At 43.5% G+C, this 12,106-nt stretch overlaps 1 protein-coding gene across 2 annotated transcripts in view; it reads left to right on the forward strand.

Annotated features, from left to right (window-relative positions):
* The window catches only part of SIK3 (SIK family kinase 3), a 251,466-nt gene that overhangs the window by 83,026 nt on the left and 156,334 nt on the right, over window positions 1–12,106 (forward strand). For both annotated transcript variants that reach the window (XM_068240911.1, XM_068240912.1), the window contains exon 3: window positions 5,340–5,403. In XM_068240911.1, coding sequence (XP_068097012.1) covers window positions 5,340–5,403 — 64 coding nt within the window. The remainder of the gene's footprint in view (window positions 1–5,339; window positions 5,404–12,106) is intronic.

Genomic DNA, 12,106 nt, shown 5'->3' on the forward strand with positions numbered 1-12,106 from the left:
GAAGACCAGAAGGAAATACCTTTAAGTAGAGAAAACGGTTCTCTTAAGGCAGAATATTTATTTCCTTTTAAGCAATACTAATTGCCTGGCAGCCCTGCTGATTCACTGCCTCTAATACTTTTAGCTTTAAGGGGCCCATACACTCAGCCGATTTTCGATTAAACAGGCAATAAATATGGCAGCCTCCATATCCCTTTCACTACAGTTGTCCTTTAAAGGGAACCTTAACTGAAAGGGATATGGATGGTTCCTTTTAAACAATACCAGTTGCCTGCTGCAGTCTTTGGCTGCAGTAGTGGCTGGATCACACACCTGAAACAAGTATGCAGCTAATCCAGTCTGACTTCAGTCAGAGCACCTGATCTGCAGGCTTGCTCGGGGGCTGTGGCTAAGGAGTATTAGGCCCCGTTCACACTGCACGCGTTTCCAGCCGCGTTTTGGAAACGCGTGCAGGTGGCCGACACGCACAACATCAGACATTGCATAGAGTGCAATGTCTGATGTTCACACTGCATGCGTTCCGGACCTGTGCGGTCCGGGAACGCATGCTGCACGCATTTTTTGTAAAAACGCGTGGCTGTCCCATTCACTTTTCAGTGATGGGATCAGCCACGCAACGCACACAAACGCGGATGGCGTGCGTTCATACGCGTTGCGTTCCGCGTGCGTGCCCGTCCGCATTTGTGATGTGAACGGGGCCTTAGAGACACAGGATTAGCAGGAGAGTCAGGCAACTGGTATTATTTTAAATGTGAAAATCCAGATCCTTCTCAGTTTAGGTTCCCTTTAACTTTCTTAGTGACCTCAAAACCAGGGCTGTGGAGTCGGTACAAAAATCTTCCGATTCCAACTCTGACTCCGACTCCTCAGTTTCTGAAACCACGACTCCAACTCCGACTCCGGGTACCCAAAATTGCTCAGACTCAGACTCCTCGACTCCGACTCCTTAGTCTAATACTTAACATGGCTGTGGATTTTGTACAAAAATCATGCGACTCCGAATCCCGACTCCGACTCCTCAGTTTCTGAAACGACTCAGACTCCGGGTGCGCAAAATTGCCCCGACTCCTCGACTCCGACTCCAACTCCGACTCCACAGCCCTGCTCAAAACAGCCATTTGGTAGTCTCTTTTTACCTTTAAGACCAGGAATGGGAGGCTATATCTGGAGAGGCTGATGGATAAATCAGAACATATAACCACAAATGCAAAACTGTCTCCTAGTAAGCAGGGATTAGGAAGCAACTTAATCATGTTAGATATAATCCAGTCTAATGCTGGGAATACACGTTAAGTTTTTACTTTAGATAGATGGGTTCGATAGATAAATTCCAACCTGTTGGATCTGGTCGATTCTACTTTCGTTTCGATTCTCCTCATTCAAGTGAATGTAATTGATAAGAAAAGATAAGGAATCGAGAGGGGAATCGAGCAGTGAATCGAGAGTAGAATCGATCGAAAGCGAAAACGACGGCAAAAACGAATGCAAAAACGCATTGTGTATTCCCAGCATAAGAGCCACATCTCCAACATATATGGATACGTGCTCTCCTAAACATGCTGAGTATGCGTACCACTGGATAATACATTGTTGAGAATTTTTTTTCTCAAAGATGTATGAAAACTTCAATATAGAGTGAAGGTCCTTCTCATGTCTTTTTTCCCCACTTCACAAGACCATTTCCCTCATACTGGCTATCAATAAAGATTGGCTAGTGTTACAAAATGTTCTTGTCTGGCTGAAGGCAGAGGTTGTGAACTATAGCCATCTTTAATACATAATACTTTAATCTTCCTGAAGCAGGATATGATGGAGGGATGGCTCCAAAGGTGAGCTGTGGCATCTGCAAATGAAGAAGAAGAAAATGCGTTTCTGCTTTTTGTTGTTGTTTTTGTTTTGTTTTTTTGTTTTTTCATATTGGTGTATATATATCATGTATTATATGAAGTGGATATCATCTACCCACTTGATATTTGCTAAAGGGAATACAGCCACCTATCATTCTTGTGGGGAAACTAAGACTTATTCCGACTGCACATGAGATCTGCTTTTTGGGTCGCATGTGGGAATCTCAAAGGAAGCCCATATTGCTGTTCCAAGTAAAATGGAGTGAATCCTGCTGTATTACAATTACATGCCACATTTTTACTTCAATTGCATTTCTGCTCCATTCAGTAAAACTGTAGCTTGCATGTGCTCCAAATATCGCAAGCGAGTGTACTATGCGTTCTGCACTTGGCAGTGGGGACCAGGCCTTGTCCTGTACCGTGATGATTTTCATTGTGCTTAACTTGTAAGAAAATCTGCAGATACGTGCCAATATTCTTGAGTCTACACTCACCTAAAGGATTATTAGGAACACCTGTTCAATTGCTCATTAATGCAGTTATCTAGTCAACCAATCACAGGGCAGTTGCTTCAATGCATTTAGGGGTGTGGTCCTGGTCAAGACAATCTCCTGAACTCCAAACTGAATATCAGAATGGGAAAGAAAGGCGATTTAAGCAATTTTGAGCGGGGCATGGTTGTTGGTGCCAGATGGGCCAGTCTGAGTATTTCGCAATCTGCTCAGTTACTGGGATTTTCACGCACAACCATTTCTAGGGTTTACAAAGAATGGTGTGAAAAGGGAAATACATGCAGTATGCGGCAGTCCTGTGGGCGAAAATGCCTTGTTGATGGTAGAGGTCAGAGGAGAATGGGCTGACTGATTCAAGCTGATAGAAGAGCAACGTTGACTGAAATAACCACTCGTTACAAGTTATGCAACCTTGAGGCAGAATGGCTACAACAGCAGAAGACCCCACAGAGTACCACTCATCTCCACTGCAAATAGGAAAAAGAGGCTGCAATTTGCACAAACTCACCAAAATTGGACAGTTGAAGACTGGAAAAACGTTGCCTGGTCTGATGAGTCTTGATAGAGTCAGAATTTGGCGTAAACAGAATGAGAACATGGATCCATCATGCCTTGTTACCATAGGCCCCTTAGTGCGGCATCGTTAAAATGCTGCAGGCTACCTGAGCATTGTTTGACTATGTCCATCCCTTCATGACCACCATTTACCCATCCTCTGATGGCTACTTCCAGCAGTATAATGCACCATGTCACAAAGCTCGAATCATTTCAAATTGTTTCTTGAACATGACCATGAGTTCACTGTACAAAAATGGCCCCCACAGTCACCAGATTTCAACCCAATAGAGAATCTTTGGGATGCGATGGAATGGGAGCTTTGTGCCCTGGATGTGCATCCCACAAATCTCCAACTACAGGATGCTATCCTATCAATATGGGCCAACATTTCTAAAGAATGCTTTCAGCGCCTTGTTGAATCAATGCCACGTATAATTAAAGCGGTGCCAAGATGAAAAACTAACTATAACAAGTAACTTGTCTATAAATCTTATCTAAAGTTTAGACAGTTTACACAGCAAATATGGCTGCATACAGCTTCAACAGAATATGATTATTTATTCCTGTGATACAATGAGGGCAGCCATGTTCTGTTTGTCATCAGTACACAGGTAATCTGCAACTGCATCTCCACCCCTCAGCCTGTGAAAAATTCACCCCCCCCCTCCCCTCTGCTTCTGAAATCTCTGGCTAGTAACCTCCTCCTCCTGCTACATGGGTCTGAGTGCCTTGGTGTTTTGGAGAAGCTGTGGGCGAGGTTTATAGGGAATTAGAGTATTAAAAAAAAAAGTATTTGGTTTGAGGAATGCCCTATAAACTATATGTAAGGAACACATTTATGCAATGAATAAAAGTTCATCTCGGATCCACTTTAAGGCAGTTCTGAAGGTGGAAGGGGGTCAAACACCGTATTAGTATGGTGTTCCTAATAATTTTTTAGGTGATTGTATATGTTATGGCTCAGTAAATAGTCACAACTGTGTAGGTTATTGATGCACCAATGGGGATAAAGTAGTTAAAAGGGTGCAGCTGCTTAGCCCCTAGTTATTTTGCCTTTAACATTGTAAACAAATGTTTTGTTAGATTTTTCTGTCTTAATCAAGTTAAGTGCCCAGGAGCCAGGGGTGTCAAACATTGTTAGACCAAGGGCCATATCACAATTTTTGAGATTGCTAGGAATATACACTAGTAAAATTACACCTTTTGCGGATTGCCGCTAGATACGCTTTGCCTATGATCTATATTATGCAGATGGTCCTGAGTTAATGAAAGAAATAGGAGTCGTAAGTTCTTAAACTTAATTTGTAAGTCACAACACTTTATCCACCTTTAGCCTCCAGTTTCTCTCTGTCCACTCCTGTCTTTGTACTCCATCCTGTGCCGCTCTGTGCCTCCTCCTTTACATCTGTGCCCTCTCCTGTCCCCCTTGTGCCTCTTTCTCACCCCTTTTGTTCCCTCTGTTCTCATTGTACCCTCTCAGTGCCTCATTCTCCCCTCCTGTGCCTCCCCAGGTCTTCCTTTGTGCCCCCTCGTTGCCTCTTGTTGTTCTCTGCCCCCTCTGTGCTTCCTCCTGTCTTGCGCCATGACCGGTTAAAGTTGTGCGTCATCCTAGGTCTTTTGATACCTCAGGCAGCTTCAGAAGTACTTAAATCCCCAGAGTCGTTCCAAAGACTAGCACTTCATTACTGCATATGCGTGATCATGAAACTCTGAACTACTTAGACGCAAGTTCTTTTGGAGGCTGCCTAAGGACTACTGAAGACCTATTTGACCTAGCAGGTTGAATATCTTCAACCCTACATAGCACAGGAATGACATGGATGGGCAGAGGGTTGGAAAGGCTATGTGGTATCCAGAGCTTTCCCTCTACCTGGGTATGTATCAAACCTGAAGTGAGATTTACTTACTTCAGGTTTCCTTTAAGCTAAACAAGGAATTTATTCTCACAGGCAGAGGTCCAGAGCATGATGCAGTGTTAAGAAGGGGTGTAGCTGTAGACAGGCTATTAACAAGTCCAGATGCATCAGAACCTATCAGGGCACTTTCACAAAGGCCGGATTCGCACTGTGGGCGTTGCATATCACACGCATTATAACGTACCTTATACTATACACACCCATTCAAAGCCTGCCTGCAGTGAGACAGAATAACGAGATAACTGTTACAACACAGAAGAGTGAACAGGCCCATAGAATTGTTTGGGCAGTGAGTTTACATTCAGAATTCTCCTGCAATGCAACAGGCATAGTGTGAAAGTAGCCAAAGAGTGCAGAAGAGAGTAAAACGCATGCAGTCTTTCTTTTTTTACATTGAGGTGGGTATAGGTTTGCTTTATTCTCTATGCAGCTTTAGCTACCTATTGCTTTTAGCTTAGCTGAGACCAGAGTTCAGGTTTAACATTTATTGGTTGTGTTTAATGCAGGTAATGGAAACTGAAAGGATGATCTATCTTGTGACGGAATATGCCAGTGGAGGAGAGATATTTGGTAAGTCAAACAAAATCAGTTTAAAAACATTGGTTTTCATGTGATTTTAGAATGAAATTAAGCAAGCCATCACTAGCCATTCACTGTGGAACAGTTTTTACCTTGATGGAGGATGTAGCTGTAATTCTATGGATGGGTAATGCTTAGTTAGGTACACACAATGACCTATGTGCAATTCACATTTTCTCCTGGTTTTCTCTAGAGTGTTATTTTTAACTTGTCATTAAAATGCATTTTAAGCCATCAGAAAGCAAGAAAATGCTCAAAATAATTTTGATAGTACTTTTTTATTTTTTGGTACTTTTTTAGTTGAAAAGTGCTGGAAAGTTATTTTGATTTGAAGATGAAAAATTATCTCCTAGGCGAAAACTCAGGTGAAAAAGTGACTTGCATATGGGCCAATGTCCTTTCCCATCAGATCATTTGCTTGAAATGATGATTTCCGGTGTGTCTGATCTGCTCAACTGAATCGATTTTTAGATCACTTCTGCGTAAAATTGCTCCAATTGTCGACCGGGAGCAGATGGACATGTCGGAAATTGTTTCGATCTGACGGGGGGATATTGCATTGTGTGCACCTAGCATTAGACTGATTCGCTCATTGCTTTGCATTGTGTGGAGTGAAAGCCACCACTAGACTTCCTTAACCTCCTTAGCGGTAACCCCGTGTGTGACACGGGGTAAGCCGCCGGAGGGTGCCGCTCAGGCCCTGCTGGGCCGATTTTCATAATTTTTTTTTTGCTGGCCAGCACCCCGATCGCCGCGCGCCCGATCGCCGCTATCCGATGCGGCGCGCGGACCCCCCCCCCCCCCCCAGACCCCTGCGCTGCCTGGCCAATCAGTCGCTGACGTCATCCCGCCCCGTCGCCATGGCGACGGGGGAAGCCCTCCAGGAAATCCCGTTCTTTGAACGGGATTTCCTGATCGCCTATCGCCGGAGGCGATCGGCGGGGCTGGGGGGATGCCGCTGAGCAGCGGCTATCATGTAGCGAGCCCTGGGCTCGCTACATGATTTAAAAAAAAAAAAATAAAAAAAAAACTGCTGCGCTGCCCCCTGGCGGTATTTTTCATACCGCCAAGGGGGTTAAAGACCTTCAAGAGGAACACCAGTGAAAATAATGTAATTAAAAAAGAAAAAAGCACTTCATTTTTACAATAATTATGTATAAATGATTTAGTCAGGGTTTGCCCATTGTAAAATCTTTCCCTCTCCCTGATTTACACTCTATTTATCACATGGTGACATTTTTACTGCTGGCAGGTCATGTCACTGGAAGGAGATGCTGCTTGCTTTTTTGGCAGTTGTAAACAGCTGTTATTTCCCACAATGCACCAAGGCTCCCACAGTGTGATGTCAGAACCATGGTCCTGACCTCACACGGGGGGCGGGTTTCACCACAATAGCAGCAATACAGATCCCCCTGATGATCCGTTTGTAAAAAGGTAAAGATTTCTCATGGGAAAGGGGGATATCAGCTACTGATTGGGATACAGTTGAATTCTTGGTTATGGTTTCTCTTTAATGCAAACCTGAAGTAAGCAGAGTACAGGGGCTGTCATCTATACTTTTAAAATATTCCAATACTTTCGTGCTCATCTTTTGGGTTCATTGCTTTTATTCCTATCTAGAATCCGCATGCAGCCAGTGAAATATGGTCACTCGTTCTGAATATTGGGGTTTGGTCAATCTATTTATATAAAATCGTATGTATGTACTGTGTGTATGTGCCGCGATCACTCAAATGGCTTGACCGATTTGAACGAAACTTGGTACACAGATCCCTTACTACCTGGGATGATATGTTCTGGGGGTCTTGCGCCCCCCTGCACACCTGGGCGGAGCTACAAACAGCAAATCAGATTTCACCCATTCAAATCAATGGAAAAAATGTAAAGGCTGCCATTCTCACAGTAATCAAGCCAGAGTCCCCACACTTGGCACAGGTGGTCACTTGGTGACCGAGGTTACAAATCCAGGAAAAGTGGGCGGAGCATAAAACAGCCAATCACATTTCAGCCGTTCATTTTAAATGGGAAAATGTAAACTGCAGCCATTCTCAACTGCAGGGTTCTCAAACTTGACACAGTTCGTCACTGGGTGAATTAGATTAAGATTCAGGAAAGTGGGTGGAGCCTACAACAGCCAATCAAAATTCACCTATTGATTTTCAAGGGGAATATTTAAACTGCTGCTATTCTTACACTGTTAATGGCAGAGGCTTCAAACTTGCTACACTCGTCATTGGGTGACTGGGGTCCAAATTCACTAGAGGGGCGGGGCCACATGCAGCCAATCAGATTTCCTTGGTGGATAAACTGCTTCCATTCACACATTTTTGATGCCAGGAACCTGAAGGCTCACAAACGTGGTCATTGCGTTACTGTGGGTCAAGGCTACAAAAAAGTGGGCAGAGCCAAAAACAACTTTTACTGGGAAAATATAAACTGCAGCCATTCTTACGCCGTTAATGGCATTGTTCTCAAACTTTGCACAGTTTATCATTGGGTGACTGAGATTAAGATTTTGAAAGGTGGGTGGAGCCTACAATAGCCAATAAAAATTCACCTTTTGATTTTCAAAGGGAATATTTAAGCTGCTACCATTCTCTTATACTGTTAAAAGCAGATGTCTCAAACCTGGTAGAGTTGGTTACTGGGAGATTAGGGCTCAAATTCAGAAAGGGGGCGGAGCCACAAACAGCCAATAAGATTTGTTTGTTTTTAAATGGGAATATACAAAGTATTAATACCAAGGACCCCAAAGCTGATAAACGTTATAATTGAGTGACTATGTCAAGGTTGAAAAAGTGGGCGGTGCCAACAACTACATTTTTAACATGGCAGGGTTCCCAAACTTTACACAATTGGCCAACGGGTGACTGGGATGAATATTCAGAAATGTGGGTGGAGCCTACAACAGCCAATCAAAATTCACCAATTGATTTTCAAGGGGAATGTTTACATTGCTACCATTCTTACACTGTTAATGGCAGAGGCCTCAAACCTGATACAGTCAGTCATTGGGTGACTGGGGTCCAAATTCACAAAAGGGGTGGAGCCACGAACAGCCAATCAGATTTGTAAGATTGATTTCAGCCATTCTGTTATTGGCATTGTTATCAAACGTCACACAGTTGGCCACTGGGTGACTGGGACTAATATTAAGGACAGTGGGTGGAGCCTACAGCAGCCAATCAATATTCACCTTTTGATTTTCAAGGGGAATATTGAAACTGCTGCCATTCTTACACTGTTAATGGCAGAGGCCTCAAACCTGCTACAGTCGGTCGTTTAGTGTCTGGGGTTCAAATTCAGTAAAGGGGCGGAGCCAAAAACAGCCAGATTTCTTTGCTGAACAAACTGCTTCGATTAGCACAATCTTGATGCCAGGAACCCAAAAGCTCACAAACTTGGTTATTGATTAGTGACTGTGTGTCCAGGTTACAAAAAGTGGGTGGAGTTAAAAACATTTTTCTGGGAAATTGTAAACTGCAGCCCTTCTTAACTGTTAATGGCAGGGTTCTCAAACTTAGCATAGCTGGTTACTGGGTGACTGGAATTAATAATCAAAAGTGGATGGAGCCTAAAAATGCCAATCAAAAATCACATGTCGCTTTTCAAGGAGAATATTAAAATTGCTGCCATTCTTGCACTAAGGGCACAAGCCTCAAACCTGGTACAGTTGGTCATTGGGTAACTGGGGTTCAAATTCAGAAGAGGGGACAGAGCCACAAACAGTGAATCAGATTTGTTTCATTTCATGGGAAAATACAAATTATTGATGCCAAGGACCCCAAAGCTCACAAACTTGGTCATTGAGTAGTGATTTTGTGTCCAGGTTACAAAAAGTGGGCGGATCCAAAAAAAAATTCACTGGGAAAATGTAGACTGCAGGCCTTCTTACACTGTTAATGGCAGGGTTCCCAAACTTTGCTCAGATGGTCACTGAGTAACTGAGATTAATATTCAGGGAAGTGGGTGGAGCCTATAATAGCCAATCAAAATTCACCTGTTGATTTTAAAGTGGAATATTTAAATTGCTGCCATTGTTACATTGTTAATAGCAGATGCCTCAAACCTGCTACAGTTGGTCATTGGGCGACTGGGGTTCAAATGCTGGAGAGGGGTTGAAGCCACAAACAGCCAATCTGATTTGTTTAATTTCTATGGGAATATACAAAGTATTGATGCCAAGGACCCCAAATCTCACAAACTTGGTCATTGAGTGTTTGTGCGTTAAGGTTAGGAAGTGGGCGGAGCCAACACCAGTCAAATACATACACGGGCAATGCTGGGTCAGCAGTGGGTGGAGACAAATACAAATTTCACTGGGAAAATGTAAACTGCAGCCATTCTTACACTGTGCAAAGTTTAAAAACCCTGCCATTAACAGTTGGTCACTGGGTGACTGGAATTAATATTCAGAAAAGTGGGTGGAGCCTACAAAAGTGAATCAAACTTCACCTATTGCTTTTCAAGGGGAATATTTAATTGCTACCATTCTTGCACTGCTAATGGCACAGGCCTCAAACCTGGTACAGTTGGTTATTGGGTGACTGGGGTTCAAATTCAGAAAAGGGTGTGGAGCCACAAACAGCCAATCAGATTTTTTTCATTTCAATGCAAATTATTGATACCAAAGACCGCAAAGCTCACAAACTTGGTCAGTGAGTAATTGTGTGTTAGGGTTAGAAAAAGTATGCAGAGCCAACACCAGCCAAATACATACCCGGGCAACGCCGGGCAATCAGCTAGTATTTCAGATAATAAAGGCTGGGGAGGGGTTTGTCTGATGGCCAAACATTTTGCAATTGCTTTAATGAGATTGAAAACAAGATTCATACTCCTTTCCTCCAGTCCTCTCTTTTCCATGTAAAATTGGGGTGGAACTGTAATCTCTTCTTGCACATTAGTTAGAAGGTTGGATCTGATGACAACGAGTAACCTAGCACTTACATGTAAACACACCTGCTGAAGGTCTAAAGGTGGCCATACACTGGTCGATTTGCCATCAAATTCGACCAACAGATAGATCCCTCTCTGATCGAATCTGATCATAGAGGGATCGTATGGCTGCCTTTACTGCAAACAGATTTTGAATCAATTTCAGCATGAAACCGATCACAATCTGTGGTGGTGCTGCCGCCCCTCCCCCGCATTCATTACCTGCTTCGGCCGGCGCGAGTCGTCCCGGTCACCGCTCTGTCTTCTCTGCTTGGTTCCGGATCGGCAGGCTTCAGTTCTTTCTTTCCGGGGAAGTTTAAACAGAGGGTGCTCTACTGTTTAAAGTTCCTGCCGGGACAGGTAGTTCAGTGAAGCTGGAGCCCAGTACTGAGAAGAGACAGCGGTGACCGGGAGCACTCGTGCCGGCAGGAGCAGGTAATGTATTGCAGCTGTATTGCGTCGAACGTTTGCGTAACAATTTCACAGCAGATTTGATCCTAGTGATCGAATCTGCTGTATATCGGCGGGAAAATCGTTAGGTGTATGGGCCTCTTAAGATATGCTAGTAAGTCCATTCTATGACATTCCAGTATAGACAACCCATTGTTTAGTGGAAATGTCATGCAACAATAGTGGCAGGAGACATTGTTTACATTTGTGGAAGTCCTAGGGGAGATGCTTCCAAGATCTACCGTTTTGTTATTCAATATGTGTGGAGCAAGGGCTTGCAGTGGCTAAGCTATCATTGTGGACTTGGGCCTAAATATTTGCACTACTTGAAGTAGTGCCTTTTCTATGGTCATGGTTTTGAATAGCCATATACAGCTGCACCTTTTAGTTATGTGCATGAGGAGCACCTACCAGTAATTATGAAAAGATGTACATATCTGCTGGCCTTAAAGTGAACCCGAGGTGAGAGTGATACGGAGGCAGCCATATTGTTTCCTTTTAATCAGTACCGTTGCCTGTCAGCCCTGCTGATTTATTTGGCTGCAGTAGTCACTGAATCACACCAGAAACAAGCATGCAGCTAATCGTGTCAGATCTGACAATGTCAGAGACTCCTGATCTGCTGCATGCTTGTTCAGGGTCTATGGCTGAAAGTGTTAGAGGCAGAGGATCAGCAGGATAGCCAAGTAACTGGTACAGGTAGTCCCCGGTTAACAAACGAGTTAGGGACTGTAGGTTCGTTCTTAACCTGAATCTGTTCTTAAGTCGGAACAATGTGCTATTTCTGTCCCCTGTACCTCCTCTGTGCCCCCTGTGCCTCCAGTGTCCCCCTCTGTGTCACATCTGACCTCTGTACCTGCTTATACAAGTTTATAAGCCTTTTTTTCTTAGAATTTTTCCAATTTGAAAAAAAAAATGTTTTTGACTTGTTCCCATGGAAACACAGAATCCATGCCGTTCCTATTGACGTGTCGTTCGTAAGTTGGGGACTACCTGTATTGCGTTAAAAGGAATTAAATATGGCAGCCTCCATATAACTCTCACCTCGGGTTCATTTTAATAAATTTAACTTGATTTAATCTCTACATTACTTTAGTTCAGCTTTTTACTTTGTGTTTATCCTCCTTTCTTGGCAGCTTTATTTTGCTCTATAGGCTTCCTGGGTATTTCCCTAGAGTTGGGTAAATGAGTGTATGCACTAGCCTTTTTTCCTTGCTCAGATTCTCCATAGGAAAACTTTTACAGACCTGGGCTTTTTGCTTCTTCATGTGAATGAAGATCAGGCATTGTATGAGGATGCTGCAGTGCT

Source organism: Hyperolius riggenbachi, chromosome 6, assembly GCF_040937935.1.
Source record: "Hyperolius riggenbachi isolate aHypRig1 chromosome 6, aHypRig1.pri, whole genome shotgun sequence".
Taxonomy (NCBI): Eukaryota; Metazoa; Chordata; class Amphibia; order Anura; family Hyperoliidae; genus Hyperolius; species Hyperolius riggenbachi.